This window comes from Microcaecilia unicolor, chromosome 1 (assembly GCF_901765095.1).
Source record: "Microcaecilia unicolor chromosome 1, aMicUni1.1, whole genome shotgun sequence".
Classification (NCBI taxonomy): Eukaryota; Metazoa; Chordata; class Amphibia; order Gymnophiona; family Siphonopidae; genus Microcaecilia; species Microcaecilia unicolor.
The window spans coordinates 455,752,888-455,774,381 of NC_044031.1; the positions used below are offsets into that span (position 1 = coordinate 455,752,888).

At 45.1% G+C, this 21,494-nt stretch overlaps 1 protein-coding gene across 2 annotated transcripts in view; it reads left to right on the top strand.

The window, feature by feature from the left end:
* The window catches only part of SMCHD1 (structural maintenance of chromosomes flexible hinge domain containing 1), a 735,404-nt gene that overhangs the window by 548,698 nt on the left and 165,212 nt on the right, over nt 1-21,494 (top strand). For both annotated transcript variants that reach the window (XM_030213010.1, XM_030213015.1), the window contains exons 38-39: nt 2,468-2,597; nt 3,601-3,720. In XM_030213010.1, the coding sequence (XP_030068870.1) occupies nt 2,468-2,597; nt 3,601-3,720 (250 nt within the window). The remainder of the gene's footprint in view (nt 1-2,467; nt 2,598-3,600; nt 3,721-21,494) is intronic.

The window sequence follows — 21,494 nt, forward strand, 5'->3', positions numbered from 1 at the left end:
TGGAAGATGTTTCTCTCTGGTACAATTCTAGTTTTCCAACTGGTCTCCTGCAGTCTCAAACAGCGGAATGGCAGGGAGGGGGTGTATGGCAGTTATCCCAATTATATATTGCTGGTACTTTGTTGTCACATGATGCTCTGTCTGCATTGTATAATGTTTCTTTAATAGATTCTGGCACATGGAAGGACATATCCACATATCTTTCAACCTTTAAAGTCTCCAACTCAATTACAACAACTCCTTCAGATTTTCTCTCTTTATGTTGCACCATCATATCGGGTGGAAAGAAGGCATCCCTGCTATACAAAAAACTTCAGGATTCATATGCTGATACAGTTGCACTATTAAGGATGTCCTGGGAGGTGGAATTCAGTTTGGATGCGTCAGAATTTGACTGGTACACTTTCTTGGTTAACTCCCTGCGTCCCACTAAGTCAGCAGCGATATCGCAATCCTCATATTTTATATTTCACAAAGCCTATTGGATTCCTGCTCGTGTGGCAAGAATCACTAAGAGTGTCAACTTTAGCTGCTGGTCTTGCCAGGAGAGGGATGGCTCATTAGCGCATATGGTCTTCTACTGTAAGAACGTCAGAGCTTACTGGCAACTTATTTGGACAAGAATGTGTCTTATTTTTCACCTGCCAGAGACTACTGCGCTTTCTTATGAGGTTGTGATCTTACGAGCCTCTTGTCCTAATATCCCCCTTCTGGAGTCCGATAAAAAGTTGTTCAACATATTGTTAGCTGTTGCTCTGCATTTAATAGTCTCCAATTGGAAAAATAATATGTACCTCAATTATAATGAATGGTGGAGTTACGTTTGTGTGATTAGGAAATATGAAACCATTTTGGCCCATAGGCGTCGGCGAATTGTCTGTTTTGAAGACCTGGGCTCGTATAGATCTCTTTTGTAAGAAGCCACATAGCACCAATTGATTTTGTGTATCCATACTGTGTGTTTCCGGGTATTGCCATGGCTCTTTGATCTTCCTTTGTGTTTATTTGCGGGGGGGGGGGGGGGGGTTGTTTGCTTTTGTGTTTATTTTTGAGTTTACCTTTGTATTATCGGTATGAAAAAGCCTTTAATAAACATATTTAAATAGAATAACACTGCAGTGCCACTACTTCTCTTCCCTGTCCTAGAAATGGACTGCATAGCATATCCTGGAGGATAAATTATAAAACATGTCCAATCCATTCCTCTAACCAAGTTTGTTATACAATTGCCTATCCACTGCTAAATCTCTAATGAGATCAGTCTTGTTATAGACCAAGTGAGCATTAAAATAACACTCAGGTTCCCTCGCTAGATATTGTAAGCAAGCCTGTTTTCTCTTTCTCATCTGATAAAATCACCTGTCATATCTGCAATAGCCTGTTATCTCCAAAATCTGCCCAGGAATTGCTAAACAATCAGAAAGGCCTTTCAGATAATCTTGTCCTATAAATATTACCCTTCCCATCCACCCAGACCACTGGAATGGACTGTACCCTATCTCCAATTTCATGTCGTCTACCTGTAAAACCTAAATACCCCCAATATACCTAAATGAAAAACATAAAATAAAAACATAATCCATCATAAAAACCTCATAAAATCAAAAACTAAAATATAAACTGCATTATTACTTATTAACTATTCCCACTTCTACTTCACAAATGTATATAATTGGAAAGGGTGGTTGCCACCAAAAACAGTTTAAGGTAGCTTGTAGTTAGGGAGTCCCACTTATGATGACTTGTAGTGCTGCTTGTCCTTGACATTTTAATATTTGAAAAGTATTAATCTACAAACCTTTTCCAGAGATGGGAATGTAGTGGAACTAGAGAGCATGAATTTTAGGGTCCTTTTACTAATCTGCATGCTTACCGCAGGTTAAAATCCACTGAGCACATCCTGCAGTAGTTTTGTGTTCAGTGGGTGCTACCCATGCACATAGCTCGTGGTTAGCACGGGAGCCCTTACCGCCTAGTAAATGGTTGTTGGTAAGCGTGTAGCCATTAATGAGGGAAATGCAGCCATTTTACAGCAGTGCTAAAAGTGGCCTCAGCATGTGGGGAAAACTTCTAGCTACTGGTACCGCAGGCCACTTTTTAGCACAGCTTAGTAAAAGGGCCCCTTTGTTTGGTGCTCTATCCACACACAAAGTTTTCAAGAAAATGGGGGGGTCAGGTAGACGAGGCTGGCTTAGCTTTTTGGATTTGGGGTTTTTTGTTTTTTTCAAATTTACTCACATGTGCTGCTACAGATGCAATCCTGTATACATCTTGGAAAGTAGTCACCATTAGTACTTATTGGAACTTCCCAGCACAATTTCATATTTGGATTGCTCACAGCCTATTAAAATTCTAAAAGTTTACTGTTGAAATTTCAAGCAATTTACAGTCTTGTAGAAACATGCATTCTTTGTTTATAAATCAAACTGTAGACAAAATGTATTGTACGTATTCTAATTCCCCACAGAACTTAGTTCTGGCAGAAAACAGCCCAGGGAAGGATAGCACCGAGTATGTAATTGAATTTGAGCCAGTTCTACTACCTATCTCAAGATGGTCTTTGGAATCGTACAGTCTGCCATTCATGTTTTACAATGGTGAGTAACATTAGAAATTAACCCCAAGTTCTATTTAGTGCAACCTAAGTTGTGTGCGGAAATCTGGTCATATTCTGTATTGTGTGCACATCTTAGTTAGGAGTGGCCTAATGGTTAGTGCAGCAGGCTTTGATCCTGGCAACCTGGGTTCGATTCCCACTTCAGCTCCTTGTGACCTTGGACAAGTCACTTAACCCTCCATTGCCCCAGTTACCAAAACTTAGATTGTGAGCCCTCTAGAGACAGAGAAACTACCTGCATATAATATGTACAGCGCTCTGCATACATTTAGTAGTACTATACAAATGATTAGTAGTAGTTAACAAACCAGTCAACACCAATAATCATCACTTAAGCAATTATTGCCACTAATTGGTTTTAATTAGAATTAACGCGCACAACTTTCTAAGCACATTCTATAAAGCGATGCACGTAACTTCTAAGATGCAGATCTGGAAAAGGGCATGGCCATGGGAGGGGCATAGCTGGGTCTTCGGCATTCATAGAATTTGCGTGCAGTTATAGAATATGCCTGTTCACATGTAACTTAGGCATTGACATGCCAGGTGTTAGTTTGTGTAAATGGCCGCAACAATAGTCGCAGGAAACGGCGCTGGGTGTATTCTTTAAACTATGCCTAAATGTAGGCATAGTCTATAAACTGCACATAACTTTAGGTGTAGTTTATAGAATACGCCCAGTGATATTTTTTTCAGCACTGATTTTATTAGGCAGCATAAATAAAATCTGGTCCTAGATGCATCATAATAGTTGTATCTTTAATAAAGTCAATTTATTATTTTAATTAACTGTATATTATTTAAATGTTACCAATATCAATCAGAACTTTTGCAATATACTTAAGCAGCAAAATCCTTTTAGAAAGTATAGAGAGAGCTTCTTACTGGCTTCCTTACCATTTTGCAACAGATATCTTCCAGGATTTGGGATTTAAAGAGAAACACATTTTATTCTGCACGTTTTTCTTTTTTTTTTTCTTTAGGTTTTAAGAAACAGCAGCAGATGGCAGAACTGACAAAAGAGAAAGACCAGCTCAGTCAGTCAATAACTGCATATAGAAGTCTGTTTGATACTACGAATCAACTAATTAATGAGATGCAATGTAAGTATCTCATGCAAGTGAATACTTTTATACTAACTGTAAACATGGGAACATAAGAGTTGCCCTGCTGTATCAAACCAAGGGTGCATCTAGCCCAGTATCATGTTTCCAAAAGTGGCCAGTCCAGATCTAAATGCTTAATGCTTTGAAAATAGAACTGGCTTTGAAGTACGTTAGCTTCTCTGAGAACAAGCAGGTCATGTTATTCTCACACATGGGTGACGTCACCCCCATTGCCCGGTGTGGAACGCTTTAATAGTGTAGTATAGTTTTAAGAGCACACAGCAGTGTCCCCACTGCGCATGTGCGAGTGCCTTCCCTTCTGCCGTGAGAGCGAGGGACCATCAGTCTCTTCATCCACCATGAGGAGAGAACGCGCTATTCGCAGCTCCTCACAGTGTCTGGTGCATGAGTAGTTTTTTTAGCTGCTTTTGTTCCTTCTCTGCCAGTTTTGTCCTGCCTTTTTTTGTTCTTTTTTGTCTTTGGGGCCTTTTACACCTTCCCTTTATATTTTTTAGTTAGGTTTTTTTCCCCCACTTTTACGTTTGCTTCTTTTTTTACTGTGCCCAATAGGCCCTGTTAGGCCTGAACTCCAGCCGGGGTTTTCTCCCTGTTACTTTCTTGGTGCTTTGTCCCTTTTTTAAGTCACCATCAAGTCGTTTGATTTGGCCATGGCTGTTTTTCTTTCCACGTCATCAACAGTTGACTTCATAAGCTGTGCTCGGTGCAATTGGACTATCTCTGGGGCTGACACCCATTCCTGGTGTATCCATCATTTGCGTATGCAAAAAAAGAATGCAGACGTCCAGAGAGGCTCAAAAAGAGAACATGTTTAGAGCCAGGTCCGATTCATTGACATCTGCATTGGCACGTGCACCAGCATCGGGTGCATCAGTTCCCATGGCTGTAAGACCCATGTTAGATACTGGGAGTGGACATGCATTGAGCAGATCTCCACCTGCCTCGATGCCAACAAAGACGTCCATGTCTAGGGACATCGAAATTTAGGGACGTCCTTGGATTTGGACGTCTCTGATGGTATTTTCAAAACGAAAGATGGATGTCCATCTTGTTTTGAAAATACAGTTTTCCCCGCCCCCCAGATTTTGACGTTTTGCAAAGACGTCCAAATCGCAACTTGGATGTTTCTTGCAAAAGTGCCCCTCTAAGTGTCTTGCAGTAGTCGTAATATTGCTACGCAGACTTGGAGTCCGTGATCCACTATTTGGACAGTTGGCTAGTGAAGAGCATGTCGAAGGACGGTGCTCAGGAGTCCATGCGGAGAATAGGGTTAGTTTTAAACTACCCCTTCCCATCTGCTCCCGGTTCAAACATTGGAATTCATTGGAGCTGTAGGATAATTGCACAGATAATAAATTACCTGTGTCCAGGTTCCCCTAAGCAGAACTATCTGCAAGCAAATAATCCTGAATTAGGTCTAGGGGTGGGAACCTTGGAACCTAGCCAAATACTTCCGTTAGAAAGAACTGTAGCTGAGACCGTAGGCTGATATATATATATTAGATTTATTATAGTATGTCAGGTAAGAAAATAGAGCTAAGGTATACAAAATAGAAATCTGCAAGCTTTGGCTGATTACAAAATTACGGGCTGATAAAAATTACACTCATACGTCACACTACTAAACACTAATTCTTATTGGTTACCAGGTAAAATTACACCACTGATCAGTCACACTATGTTACGAGGTAGTACAGTTATTAGCAGCTTCTCCTAATCACAAGTACGACAGCACCAGCCTTCTGCTCAGGTAAATACCACTAACTAGCCCCCGACTAGTAGGAAATGAATCTCCGTGTTTCTCACCAGACCTCAGGGTCGTGTCTCTTGGGAGCTGGCACGGGACACCTCCCAGACTCAAGCTGGATTCACAGCGAGTCTCAGTCGCAGCTGGAAGGGAACTCTGCAGCAGATAAGGTGGTCACAGGTCAAGCAGGGTAGGTACAGCTGAACCACGATACTTTCCTCCAGATACACAGTTCATCAGTTGGTGGACCTTATTAGGTCTCACTGGTCTTCTTTTTTTTCCTCCACCTTCTTCCAAGGCTTCTTACTCACTCTTCTCTTTGTTCCCGCTCTCCTCCGTGCCTCTTGGTCCGGTGGCTGCAGGAACCAAACTGGATCTTCCTTGGTTCACTGCGTGGCAAGAACAGTTCATTGTTCTTGACCTTCAAGTTGTTACATTTTGGTATGCATTTTCTGTTTCTCACCCGCCTTGCTGGAGCCAGCCTCTCAGGGAGATAAGGGGGCCTGCTTTGCCCACAGCATGTCCTTGGTTTTGAGCTTCTGCTGTAATTTTCCACAAGCTGCAAAGCTGTTACTTGCTGACACAGAGATGTGCGGGTCAGAGTTTACAGTCTCCATTTGCTGTCATAGGATTATACAGGCCAAGGCCCGCAAGGTGAGACACACAGGGAAATACTCCTACATATTCCCCCCCTTGGAGATGGAATTTACTACAAAGGAGTAAAAGCCTTCTCCAATCTAACTAGTAAGACAGCTAGACTGGTTAAGTCAGACTCATGGTCAAGACTGAGGACATAAAAACAGTAAATGTCATTAACTCAATACTAACACACTATCAATGATAACTAGAAGCAAATACTTCATACAATCATATGCAATGTTCAAACGTAGTTTCAAAATACTAATACAGCAAACTACTAATACTAGAACACTCTTAGGGTGTTAGCAGCTATGTCTTAACACATGGAATTATAATCAACATTAAATCATCAGTACAATAAAATGCATAGCAAAAGCATCAGCAAATTAGTACAGAATATGAAAATGTAAACTAAGATGTTGCATAGTGGAGAGTTACTCATGGTTGACCTCCACACAGTCTAACAAAGTCAATGGTATGAGAGTCTTTAGACTGTAAAACGACATAATGTCCAAACCAAAGTCAATAGGGTGGACCATGATGAATGATGAGGTGTAAATCTCACATCAAGAAGACATCAAACAGGAACAAAATGGTCCACGTAATGGTGCTGATGAAGAAAGTCTTCAAACATAAGCATTGGACACAGTTCAAAAAGAAAGTCAATGAAATGTCCCAAAAACAAACAAACACATCCAAAACTTCACTTTCAGGACCACTGGATTGGTTGAAATAAAAATAAAACCAAACAAATTCCCCCCCAACAAGAAGAATGATTCTTGGGAAAAGAAAATCCAACAGTCATGACTAAACAATGGAAATCATGAGGGACAAAGGGAAGGAATGTTGAAAACCACCAATGGATTAGGAAGCAGAGCGTCAGGAACATCTTGAAGAACGACATCAGGAACGGAAACAGGATCAATCTGCTTGGCAACTGCACCGAATCTTCAAGGTTTTGTTTTTTTTTTCCTCTGTAGCTGAAAAACAAAAGAAAACGAAGCTATTCTGCTTCATGGTTAGTTTGGGTCATTTCAACAATGCATGTATCTGGAACCAAATGACTGGGATGACATGGTCTCAGCTGATTGATGTGGACCCACTTAAGGTTATCTTCACCTTGAGAATTTTTTCTGAGGCGAATTTGGTAAGCCACAGGTGAAGCTTTTTCCACTATAGGGAAAGGACCATGCCAACTGGGCAGAAATTTCTTCTCTTTTACCTTGTTTCTGCCAAAATTGAAATAGAATACCTTGTCGCCAATTTGGTATTCTTTGGAGGTAGTCCCTTGATCATAGTAGGCTTTTCTACCTCTAGCACTACTTTCCAAGTTCTTTTGGGCAAAGGCAAAGGCACTTTGCAAATGCTGACGCAAATGGGTGACGTACTCATGAGAGGAAGTAGCACTGGACAAGTTCACATCATTAGTCCTGTAAAGCAAATGAATTGGTAATATCATTTCCCTACCTGTCATCATCTCAAAAGGTGACACTCCGGTAGACCGATGAGGTGTGGCACGGATGGCCATGAGGACCAATGGTAACTTCATGTCCCAATCCTTACCTGAAGATGACACATACTTCTTCAGAATGGTGATGATGGTACGATTAGCTCTTTCCACTTGTCCTGAGGACTGCGGTCGGTAGGCAATGTGTAGTTTACTCTTCACTCCGAGCATCTTCCACATGTGTTGGATCACTTCGGCAGTAAACTGAGATCCTTGGTCTGAATCCACTCGCATTGGCAAGCCCCACCGGCTGAACACATGATTCAGTAGTAAAGTAGCCGTAGTCTCAGCGGTGCAATTGGGTGCAGGAAGGCACTCCACCCACTTGGTGAACAGGCAGGTGACAGTAAGCATGTACTTGTTGCCTCGGGTGGATCGAACCACCGGTCCAACCCAATCAATCTGGATATCTGACCAGGGCATAGCAATACCCTTCTTCCTGAGGGGTGCCCGATGGGATGGTGAAGATGGCTGGAAACGACAACAGGTCAGACAACCTCGAGTATACAGCTTCACATCCTGTCGCATATGGGGCCAATAAGCCACTTGCTTCAAGGTCTCATAGGTGATGCTTTCTCCTCTATGTCCTGCACATGGTTCATCATGAGCATGTTGCAACATGATGCCACGATACGTCTGAGGCACAACCCATTGCTCAATGCCATGCTTACTCGTCCGAATAAGCAGGTCCTGGCGGATCTCAAACTTCTCCCTAGATGTATAGAGTATCCTCAGTTCTTCCGTTTGACACTCCTCTTCTGTCAATGGATGTTCTTGTGGATTCTGGATATACTCATAAAATCTTCCAACCACCGGATCTGATTTCTGAGCCGTGACAAGATCAAAGGAGGGGACTTCACTGCTCCACTGGAACACTGGAGTCTCACAGAGCTGTTTAGTTTGCCGTCTGGTGACAGCCTGAACTGCCAATGCATCCGGTTCTGAGAACCGCCATAGTTCTCCGGTGAGCGCACCTTCCTTCGCGAGTAGGTCTGCCAGATCATTCCCTATCCTGTCAGGACTATCAACTTTTGCATGACCCTTGACCTTCTTCCAATAGATGGTCATGTCATGGTCTCGTACCAGTTGATCCAGAGCCAGAATCAAATTTCCATGATGTACTGGTTTCCCTTTAGAATTTAGCATGTTGTTCTGCTTCCAAATGGGCAGATGAGAGACAAAGTTCTGTCTCACATAATCTGAATCAGTGCATATGACTAGTTCCCTAAGTCCTCTCTGAACTGCAGACTGTACCGCCACCAAGGCTGCAACTATCTCAGCATACTGGTTTGTCTGGGAACCCAAGCTGTGCTTCAAAGTCTCTTCAGGAATGGCTGGATTCCATACCACTCCCACACCTGCAACCAACTCATGGTCTGTATCACGGCGGTAGGCACAACCATCCACATAGACCTTAGGCATGGTCTCACAGATCTTTTCATCATACAGATGATGTAGATGAGGGTCTTTCTCCTGTGGGGGAACATCTGTTTCAGAAGTACCTGCAAGGGAATCATGGCCTGCACAGTCATGCAGGTCCGCCATACCTTGGGCTACTACATTGCGATGTTTCTGAGCATACCTTACCTCTAAAGGCCATCCTTGGAGAGCCAATGTCCAGGATACTATCCTGCTGTTGGACACCTGACCGGATTTGATTCGGTCGCTCCCCAGGAAACTAACAATCTGATGACACGTTTCCACGATTAGCTTCTCTCCTTGGATGTAACTCCTGAAATGTTGCAGAGCCCATACCGTGGTCCACAAGGATTTCTCACAGTCTGAATACTTCTTTTCCACATCAGATAGGCCTTTGCTAGCATAGGCCACGACCCGCTTGTCGGAATCATATTTCTGATACAAGACCGCACTCATGGTGTGCTTGGAGTAACCCAGGTCAACGTAGAACTCACGACCCCCCTCAGGGTACGCGAGGCATGGAAAGCGGCTAAGCTGCTCCTTCAGCTCCTGCATAGCAGATTCCTGCTCTGGACCCCAAGACCAGGGCATATCTTTCTTCAATAACTTGACCAAGGGTCTAGTGATCTCTGCATACTCCTCTATGAACTGTCTGGAGTAATTACATATTCCCAGGAAGGAACGAAGTTCTGTGAGATTGGTAGGTTGTTTCAGCTGTTGTAAGGCCTGTACTCGCTTCTTCTGCGGTCTCAGACCCTCTGCAGAAATTTCATACCCTAGGTAATTCAGCGATTTCCTGCACCATTGTCCTTTGGGTAGTGTTAGTTTAGCTCCAGCATCTGTCAACTGTCTGAAAACATGCTCAATCTCTGCCACATGATCCTGAAAGGTAGGGCTCTTGATCAGAATGTCATCCACGTAGACCACAGTTCCTCGAGCTTCAGCATCTGGAAGTGCCTTATGGAGGAAGATGTTGAACTCAGCAGGTGAATTGAGAAAACCAAAGGGAGTTCTGTTCCACGTATACTGTTTCTTCCCAAAGGTGAAGGCCAGTTTATACTGATCATGTGGATGTACAGGTACGGTCCAAAATCCTGATGCCAAGTCTAAGCTTGTGAAATACTTAGCCCCTTTAATTGTAGCAAGACTCTGATCCAGCGGAGCCATCGGCCACCTGGACAACGGCACTCGCTTATTCAGCTGACGGTAGTCCAGTGCAATTCTCCAGCTGTTGTTCTTCTTCAGGATAGGCCACAGAGGGGAGTTGTATGTGCTGTTGCATTGCCTAATGATGCCCCTGGCCTCCAAAGTATTGAGAATCTCTTGCACGGATTCGTAGGAAGCTAATGGGATCTTGTACTGGCGCACAAAGACAGGCTTACTATTAGGATCTGTAGGCACTCTGGTGACATGCAGGTCTGTAAGGCCACAGTCATATGAGTCAACAGCAAAAAGTTCCTTGTATTTGTACAGCAACTCAGTCAACTGCAACTTCTCTGTGTCAGTAGTACACGCATCAGCCTGTTCAACTTGCTCTTTCACCATAGCATCAAACTCTGAGCAAGGCTGGTTGGATGGAATTTCCACTTGCTCCTCTATCTCCTCTTGCAAAGATGAAGTTTCAACAGAATTCACCAGTCTGGACTTCTGGGGTAAAGGCATCCTTCTGGACAAAATCAAGAATTCGTCTTCCAGCTGCACCTGTGAATCCGTTGCATCATATGGCCAGATGAACTCCACAGATATGAGGCCTCTGGGAGAGGTAAACAGACATTCAGTTGTCTCCCCCCCCTGGCAGGTGTTCCAAATGGAGGGCAACCTGCCAATAATAGGCAAACTTACCTCGACATCAGGAAAAGACGCTCCCACCAAAAATCCAAAAGGGTCTCCTTTAGACACCACAACTTCCCCTGAATGCGAATTGGTGACCAACACGTGAAAAGGTGCATCTGTAACCTCCAAACATGGCAGAACACCGGTGGACAACCCTAGGTCACGAAAGTAAGAGTGAGGGTTGAAGAACACCACTTTATCCAACAGACGCTGTCCCTGTGCAAGGCGGAGCTGGATGGAAAAGTCCCTCACTCTTGCCGGGATGGTCACCTCTTTGTCACAGACTACTTCACAGACCTGGGGTATGGTTTGCCCAGACTTTAAGCTCACAGGCGTCGACTCAGATTCCACTGGGTTGCCGTCCAGTCTGCTCCACAGGACAAGATTCACCAAGTCCACGTAAACTCCCAGTCGCACAAGGCAATCGGAGCCCAGACATAAGGGCTGTTGTAGGCCTTTGACAACAGAGAAGTGATGGGTGAACGACTTCTGTCCCACCGTCAAAGGAAGACTGCATTTTCCCACTAGTGGCCTGGTACCTAGTCCAGGTACTTCTACCGAAATGGAAGAACACTTACTGAAGGGAAGTGGCACAGACTTGCGAAGACGGTAAAACAAGGTGTCACTGATGAAGGAGACGTCGCTTTGCAGCAGCAACGTGGACTGAAGTATTTGGATGTCAGTTATTTGGACAGGAACCGTGTAAGCATCACCCCTCTGTTGGATGTCGGTCAACCTACGAGGATGAGAAGGATCAGGACTGGGAATGGAAGCGAGGGTCTCTTGCGGCATGTCAGTAGCTTCCTCAGGGGACTTCTCCGCCATAGGCGAGGCATTCAGAATAATCTCCAGGTTGTCATCATTTAGAACCATATCAGCTATCCGATCAGTCTGGACGCGGATGACGTCACTACTCTGTTCGTCCCCCCCTGGTCCGCCACGCAACTGGAGCTCCCAGGTGAACGGGTCAGCTGAGTTCTGGAACTTAATTCGACCTGGGGTATCCCGAAGTCCCACAGAGCTGGAGCCGCTGACTCTGCTCATCTGCTGGACTTTCCCATATGGAAGGGGCTCAGTGACTTGTGCCCAAATAACCTCATGGTGAAAATCCAAATCAACCCACAATCTCTTCAGAAGATCAATTCCAATTAAGAATTCTTCGCCCGCACAGGTAGTAATTATGGCAGGGTGTCTGATACTCATCTCACCAAGCTGTAAGGAAAGCCACACCTGACCTACAGTCCCAATGCTCTGTTTGCCATAAGCCTCCAGGGAGAATTTGCATGGGGTGACATGCAGCGTCTCCCCACCCCCCTTTAGGGATTCCTCTAGTTTCTGAAACAGGCCTTGGGTAATTAAGGTCACCTCTGAGGCTGTATCCAGGAGACCCGGACAGGAAAAGGTCTGTTGAATCAACACATCCATGGTATATCTGGAACCTTTAGGAGTAAGTTTACCCATCAAGTACCTGGTTTCCTTAATAGAATCACATAACAGAGGCCTTTCCTGGTCCACGGGCTGGGCATCAGCCTTGGGCAACGAGGGCTCCTCACTGAGGGATGATAGAGCATCAACATGAACAGTGGGCATGTTGGCAGGTGACGCCGGAGCCAAGCCTAGTCATGCTGTTTCTACTTCTGCAGACTCCGGGTGTTCCGAGATTTCAACGGACTTGACACTGGGCCCGGTCTGAGTTGTTGGACCGGGGACCTGGTCCTTGTTCCCTGGGTAAGGGTTTCCTCTTTTATGAGAAGATGAGGGATATTGCGAGGCTCCAGCATTTGAACCCTGCTGTTTAGCCCGCAGTGCTTTTATTTGGCCTTCTAGGGCCCTAATCTTCTCCTCCGGATCGGGAATCTGATGCTTAGCTATCGTTTGATCAAGCTGTGCCTGTAAGTTCCTGATCTTCTCCTGAGCCCACTGTCTCTGATTATGACGCCTCCTCCGAAAATGGGGTTGATCCTCGTGAGCAGTAGGAGGCGCTGTGTCCCTCGGCGGGTGTGGTTGGTTACTGCCGCCACGGGACTGGGCAGGTGGGTTTGCCCCCTTGTTTTCCAGAGAAAGTGTGGACGTAACAGCACAAACACTGGGTTGGGCCCCCGGGCTGCGGTTCTTTGATGCGGGTCTGGGTGTTGCCCCCGCAGGTGTTGTGCGACACATATCAAAAACCTCCTCTGCCCGCTTCAACAGAACGGCGAAAGGTTCTTTCTTGTAACCTGCTAAAGACACTTTCACGTGGTTGGGCAGGCCTTTCACGAAAAGGGTCCTAAAATCTCCAAATTCAAGGTCTTTGGTATCTGGATCCGCCCCCCCTTCGTAAAATACCTCCTTCAGGCGATAGGCCCATTCATGTGGACTCTCATTCGGGCCACAGCACATATTATATGCTGCCCTTTTGGCCTCTGTGGGATCCGCGAACTGTCCATACCGCTTCTTCAGGGCCTGTTCCACTGTGGATAGGTCATTATGCTCGGCTAAAATAGCTTTTAAATATGTTTGGCACTCAGCCGCAAACGTCCACTTCAGTAGAGCTCTTTTATCTGATTCGGCATGAACCTGTAATTCTTCAAAAAGGTCACGCACGCTATCCAGGTGAGCGTGTATGGTTACCCCTGAAGACTCTTTAAAAGGTACAATCATAGAGCGAAGTGTTCTCATTGTTTGGTTGTGCTGATCTCTAGATAAAGGAGTAACTTTGGGTGTTTGAGTGTAATACCGCTGCTCACCAGCAGGAGAAGAGAACAGTGGTGTGGGTAGGCTGCTGATGTCAGCAGGTGGGTCAGAGGACTGTGACCTTCCTGGGAGGAGCACAGGCCCACTGGTACTGGTGACATCATCATGCGGGGCAGAGGACTGTGACCTTCCTGGGAGGAACCTCTGTACACTTGTAGCAGGGCCCTCATCAGGTGCAGTATACTGTGACCTTCCTGGGCGGGACCCAGGACCAAGGGCACCAGTGTCCCCGTCAGGCAGGACAGAGAGCTGTGGCCTACGTGGGCGGAGCATATGTGTAATTGTACCAGTGTTCTCATCGGGTGCAATGTACTGTGACCTTCCTGGGCGTGGCCCAGATGCAGCTGTACTGTAGCCGTCATTGAGTGGTACAGTACCCTGTGACCGGACAGGGCGGAGTCTGTGCTCCGGCATACTGTCGAAGGCTTCAGGGGTTAGGGAACTGTACCGGGGAGGAGCTGTGGAGGGATTTCTGGGACTTACATAAACACTGTTAGGTTCCCGTGCGGGGCTAGAGGGCCTATCCACATCCCCAGTCTCTCCCCCCCCATCACCATCTATGGGCAGTGACTCAGGGTCATCACATATATTTCGCACTTCTCGACGCACGGCATCTAAATCTTCTTGGCATCGCTTTAATGTCTGCACGCAAGAATCTTTCTCCTGTATTGCCTTGTCCAACAGCTGCGAGAGAGATTTATTCTCTTCCCACATTTCATTCTGCTCCTCTTTGGCACTGTACCATGCCTCTTGAGCAAAGCTGCACCTCTCCTGTTCTTGCTGCAACTCTCGTCGCAGAGCAGACATAGCACCCTCAGATCTATCTCTCACTTCTTGCTGGAACGATTGTAATCTAACAACTTCTTGACACCTTAAATCAAGAGTCTCTTCAACGTCAGCTAGCTGCTGTGTTTTAGACCCCAAAACAGCATCTTTCTGCCTTAGCTCACACTGTAGGGAACAAACTTGTTTTTCACACTGGGATTTCAGATCTTCTAGAGCTGCACATTTATCTCTCAGTACTGGGCAATTAACACATGTTAGCTGACCTTGGGTACTGCTCGACTCCCTATCTCCTCCAGCAGTCGCCTGAGCCAGTCTGTCTGCCCACGAACGCTGCAATTCAGCCTTTTCTGTGGTCAGAGCAGTCACTGTTTCCTGCGATCGCTGCAGGGCTACCTGTAGCGAGGAACAGTTATTCATAGCATTTTCTTTGATAGCTAGCAGGGTGCAAACTAATTCTGCTAGCTCTGTTAGAGCAAGCTTAGCTTTGCCTTTCACAACATTGGTCAAAACTGAGGTATATGCTGCTTGGCTGGCACCAGATTCTTTTCTAAATAGGGAGAGCAATGACTCAATGGAGTAGCTCTTCTGTTCTTTGCTTTGGGCAGCGTCAATAAGAATCTCAAAAACATTCAACTCTAGTTTAGTGAGCGAAGTAGTGTGTGACGTCATCGTGGCTGGCTGGGCTGACTGCAATAATGTCTCGCTGCTATCTCTAAGCCGTAAATCTTAACTAGCAGCTTTACTGTTCAGCTACCAGATCCTCCCTCTTCGTAGTTCTCTAAGAAATACTTTAACAGCACAGTTCAGTGACACAGAAAGCAAGGAATCAGTGAAGCAGTACGAAAAATTACAGAAGGCAAATATCCCCAGCCTGTCAGTTCTCTCTCACTGAAGACACACAAACCGGAATACTTTCTCAACTTTATGAGATCCCGGACGACGCCCCCATTATCTGTAGGATAATTGCACAGATAATAAATTACCTGTGTCCAGGTTCCCCTAAGCAGAACTATCTGCAAGCAAATAATCCTGAATTAGGTCTAGGGGTGGGAACCTTGGAACCTAGCCAAATACTTCCGTTAGAAAGAACTGTAGCTGAGACCGTAGGCTGATATATATATATTAGATTTATTATAGTATGTCAGGTAAGAAAATAGAGCTAAGGTATACAAAATAGAAATCTGCAAGCTTTGGCTGATTACAAAATTACGGGCTGATAAAAATTACACTCATACGTCACACTACTAAACACTAATTCTTATTGGTTACCAGGTAAAATTACACCACTGATCAGTCACACTATGTTACGAGGTAGTACAGTTATTAGCAGCTTCTCCTAATCACAAGTACGACAGCACCAGCCTTCTGCTCAGGTAAATACCACTAACTAGCCCCCGACTAGTAGGAAATGAATCTCCGTGTTTCTCACCAGACCTCAGGGTCGTGTCTCTTGGGAGCTGGCACGGGACACCTCCCAGACTCAAGCTGGATTCACAGCGAGTCTCAGTCGCAGCTGGAAGGGAACTCTGCAGCAGATAAGGTGGTCACAGGTCAAGCAGGGTAGGTACAGCTGAACCACGATACTTTCCTCCAGATACACAGTTCATCAGTTGGTGGACCTTATTAGGTCTCACTGGTCTTCTTTTTTTTCCTCCACCTTCTTCCAAGGCTTCTTACTCACTCTTCTCTTTGTTCCCGCTCTCCTCCGTGCCTCTTGGTCCGGTGGCTGCAGGAACCAAACTGGATCTTCCTTGGTTCACTGCGTGGCAAGAACAGTTCATTGTTCTTGACCTTCAAGTTGTTACATTTTGGTATGCATTTTCTGTTTCTCACCCGCCTTGCTGGAGCCAGCCTCTCAGGGAGATAAGGGGGCCTGCTTTGCCCACAGCATGTCCTTGGTTTTGAGCTTCTGCTGTAATTTTCCACAAGCTGCAAAGCTGTTACTTGCTGACACAGAGATGTGCGGGTCAGAGTTTACAGTCTCCATTTGCTGTCATAGGATTATACAGGCCAAGGCCCGCAAGGTGAGACACACAGGGAAATACTCCTACAGAGCCCTGCTAGACACACAGTAGGGCTGAGCCTTTCTCCCTGTGCCGAGAGCAGATGCTCTAATCACACTTTCCACACAGATTCGAGCCTGCCAGCAGGTCACAGCTCAACAGATGTTGAGGTTGCTAGGCCACATGTCCTCCACTGTGCATGCCACTCCCTTGGCACGTTTTCACATAAGAACTGCCTAGTGGAACCTGTATCAAGCCTTCGGAAATCTAGCAGTTGTCATCCGAGTGACACTGGTTCAGTCTCTCCTCTGGTGGACAATTTGATCCCAGTTTGACCATGGAATTCCCGTTCCAAACTCCTTAGCCCCAGAAAGTGCTGATGACAGATGTATTTCACCTGGGGTGGGGAGCTCACATGGATAGACTTCACACTGAAAGTACTTGGTCAGCTCAGGAGACAGATTTTCAGATTATCTTTCTGGACTGTGGGTGATTTGGAATGCTGTAAAGACTTTCAGAGGTCGGCTATTCAACCACATTGTACTAATTCATACGAACAATCAGGTTGACATGTATTAACACCAACAAGCATGGAGGTACCTGATCTTACCCTTTGTGTCAGGAGGCCTTCCAGATGTGGCAATGGACTTTCCAGAATGGGGTAGTTCTCAGAGCCACGTACCTGGCAGTCAAAGGCTGACAGACTGAGCAGGGTCACTCAGCATGGGCATTGCTTGCGAGATTTTGTGAGTGTGGGGTACCCCCTTGATGGATCTCTTTGTCACTCCATTCAATCAGAAAGTCCCTCAGTTCTGTTCCAGGCTTGTGGCCCACAACAGTCTAGTGTTGGATGCCTTCCTCATTCATTGGGGGAATGGTTTTTCTGTATGCATATCCTCCCATTCTCTTGTGGGACAGATTTTGATGAAACTCAAGCAAGAACAGGGAACATGATGCGTATTGCCCCATACTGGTCCAGGCAGATCTGGTTCCCACTTTTTCCAGAGTTATCCTCTAAAGCACCTTGGAGATTGGAGTGTTTTCTGATCCTCATAACGCAGAACGGGAGATCTCATCTGTATCCCAACCTCCAGTCTCTGGCCCTCACAGCCTAGATGTTGAGAGCTTAGAATTTGTTTCTTTGCATCTCCCTGAGGGTTCTCCAAGGTCTTGCTAGCATCCAGGAAAGATTCCACTAAGAGGTGTAACTCTCTCAAATGGAGGAGGTTTGCTATATGGTGTGAGGACAGATCGCTAGATCCTCTCTGTTGTTCTACACAGTCCCTGCTTGAATACCTTCTACATTTCTCAAGACCAACTCCGTAAGGATTCATCTCGGTGCTTATCAGTGTGTAGAGAGTAAGCCCATCTTTGGACAGCCTCTAGTTGTTTGCTTCATGAGATATTTGCTTTTGTCAAAGACCCCTGCCAAACCTCCACTTGTGTCATGGGACCTGAAAGTCATCCTCACCCAGCTGATGAGAGCTCATTTTGAGACTCTTGATTCTTGTCATATGAAGTACTTGACCTGGAAGGTCTTCTTTTTAATTGCTGTTAACTTCAGCTTGCAAGGTCAGTGAGTTTGCAGGCCCTGGTAGTTGATCCACCTCACACTAAATTTCATCACAACAGAGTAGTTCGCCTCACAAACCCTAAATTCCTCCCTAAGGTTGTGTTGGAGTTCCATCTGAATTGTCTATTATCCTACCAGCATTTTTTCCGAAGCCTCATGCCCCTCCAGGCGAAATCACACTGCACACCTTGGACTGCAAGCAAGCATTGGCCTTTTATCTGCAGCATACTAGGCCCCACAGACAGTCTACCCAGCTTTTTGTTTCTTTTAATCCCAACAGGATGGGGGTCGCCATCAGGAAATGCACCATTTCTAGTTGGCTGGAAGATAGCATTTCATTCACTTATGCCCAAGCCGGTCTGACTTGAGGGTCATATCAAGTCTCCTAATGTTAGAGCCGGTAGCCCACTTAACCTCCATTGAAGAAATTTCCACGGCTGCAACATGGTCTTCAGTCCACATATTCATATCTCACTATTGCCTTGTGCAAGGTGCCCAATGCGACAATCGGTTTGCACAGACAGTTCTGCAGAATTTGTTTGGGGTCTAGAATCCAACTCCACTCTCTTAGGCCCTTTTTGTTCTTTTCCTGGCTGCACTGTCACACAGTATGTATATAGTTTTAGATTAATACGTATTTTGAACTCGCTATAGCGAGTTCCAGTTGTCTTACTACTGTTTTTGGTGAGCCTGGTAGCTAGGGATTCCCACATATGAGAATAACATGGCCTACTTGTCCTCAGAAAACTGAAGATACTTACCTGAAGCAGGTATTCTCTGGGGACAGCAGGCCATTAATTCTCACATACCCTCCTACCTCCCTTTGGAGTTCTCTCCTATGCTAATAGCTATTCTGCTGTACTGATGGTACCGGGCTCTAGCGGCGGGTTGGAAGGCACTCAGGACACTGCCTCGTGTGCTTAAAGCTATACTACGCAATTAAAGCATTCCGCACCAGTTGACATGGATGATGTCACCCACATGTGAGAATTAATGGCCTGCTGTCCTAATTGGCTAGAGTGCAATTTAAATTGTGCCCAATAATTTTTAAGGCCATGTATGGAATGGCACCGCTATATCTTTGTAATCTGGCTATTCTGTTACATAATACTGTTGCAGGTAGAACTTGAAACCAATTTATGTTGCACTTTCCTTCTGTGAGTCAGATAAAGTCAAAAAGGAGCTTGAATTCTTCTGTTCAATATCAAGCAGCATTAATGTGGAATTCTTTACCATTAGAAATTTGTATTTCCTGTTTTCTAAATCTATAGCTGTTGATAATTAGGCTGCTGAGTTTATGGCTTTATAGAGTTACTAGGAAAAAAGGCCCGTTTCTGAAACCAATGAAACGAGCGCTAGCAAGGTATTGGCTTCCTGCAATTAATGTTTTGAAAGGGATTGTTAGGAGAAATGTGTTGTCATGCTAATGAATAATTTACTTTGTTGTATTATGTGTAATATTTGTTTTGTTGTTTTTCTGTTTTTTTTCTTTGTGTTGGTTGTGGGAGTGAGTGAGAGATGCTGATTCTGCATGTTAGAGCTTGTGTATTTATTGGGGGGGGGGGGCGGAGTGTGTGGGTGTGAGTGAGAAACAGAGATCGTTATTCACCATGGCAGAGTTTGTGTATGATGTTGTGGTGGTAGTTGGGGGGAATGTGTGTGTGTGTGTGTGTGTTAGTGAGAGAGAGAGATCTTGATTTTCCATGTTACAGTTCGTGTATTAAGGGGGGTGGGAGGGGAGGGTGTGAGTGAGAGATGCTGTTTCTCTATGGCACAGTGTCATAGGCGGTCGGTGGCCCAACTGTTTGGGGAGGCTAAAGGGGGCGGGGTTAGGGGTGGAGCCAGGGGTGGAGCTTAAATCCATAATTGTCTGATAACACACAGAAAAAATAAATAACTAAAAATAAAAGTCACAATACCTTTTATTAAATTTAGATATTAGATATGTATCATATGTCAAAGAATAAAGTGGTTGCTCAAAGCATATACTAACCACAATCGCTCAACTGTAAAACACTATGCACAAATTTGTGCAAAAACATACTCAGAACCTTACTGTACCATAACACTAGGCAGACCCTAATACACCAATATACCACCCATATGGAAAATGCAGACCGTCAACAATATGAAACAAGGGATCATAATATCACAATTCTCATGTAGAGCCACAAAACACCCTTTTAGGGTGGATAGTGTTCACAATGAGCTCCTTTTATTAACGACTATATGTAGCTCCTTCAAGAGGTAGTGTGTCGTGATTTAGGCTCTAAAACCCTTTCTGATGTTTTGGTGCCACCTCAGTAAGGCCAATATACAATTTCTCCACTGCAAAACACTATACACAAACTTGTGCAAAAACACACTCATAACCTTAGCAAACCATAACAGCACTAATTCCAAGGACAGGACGAGCTACAACCTTATGCGTGGAAAGGCAGCACTGTAATTACACCGGGCTCTAAAACCTAGTGAAACAAAAAAAACCCAAAAAGGGCTGTAAATACTACACACTAGTAGAATACTGCACCTTGATTACACATGAAAAACACACGACACAACAGATATGAAGGCAAAACTGGAAAGTTACCTCAAGAAGTCAGACTCAGCATGCAGCAATACTAGAAAAATTGAAACTTACATGCAAAATATCACAGATGCACATTTCCAAAAGCTGACACATTCCAGTTAATAAATTCTGAATAAAATACTTTTTTTTACCTTTGTTGTCTGATCATTTAGTTTTTCTATTCACTTTGGTCCCAGTGTCTTCTTTCCATTTGATATTTTTTCTCTCACCATGTCCACCATCCTCCTGTGTCCTTATGCGTCCTTGTGTGTCTTTATGCGTACTGTCTACCATCTGTAGCCCTGTCCCTATCCTTTCTCCAGTTTCAGCATCTGCCTTCAAAGTGTTCCGATCCAGCCCTTAAATTCAGCAATTTCCCCTCCATCCATATCCAGCATTTCTCCCCTCCCCTCCATCCATGTGCATGTACTTCCTTTGTCTTTCCTACCCTCCATCCTTGTCCAACATTTCTCCTCTGTTCCCTGCCCTCCACTCCATCCATGTCCAGATTTCTCCTCTTCCCTGCCCTCCATCCATGTCCAGCACCTTCCCTCTTTCTCTCCTACCCTTCCATCCAGTGTCATCCCTCTTTCTCTCGCCATCCTTCTACCCATTACCCTCTCCCAATCCTTCCGTCTATTGTCTCCCTCTCCTTCCATCCATTGTCTCCCTCTATATCTCCTTCCTTCTAAACAGTTCTCTCTCTCTTGACCCTTTTCCATTCAGCATGTCCTCTCTATCCCCATCCTTCCAGTGTCTTTCCTCTTTCCCTCCCTACCCTTACGTCCATTGTCTTCCCTCTTTCTGCCCCCTCCTTCCAGCTTTTCCCTCTTTCTCCCTCCTTTCATTCAGCATTTCTCCGTCTGACAGCTAGGGTCTCCCCCAGTTTCTCCCCAGCAGCTTCTCTCTCCTGCCCATGTCCCCTCTTTCCACTAATCTCTCTC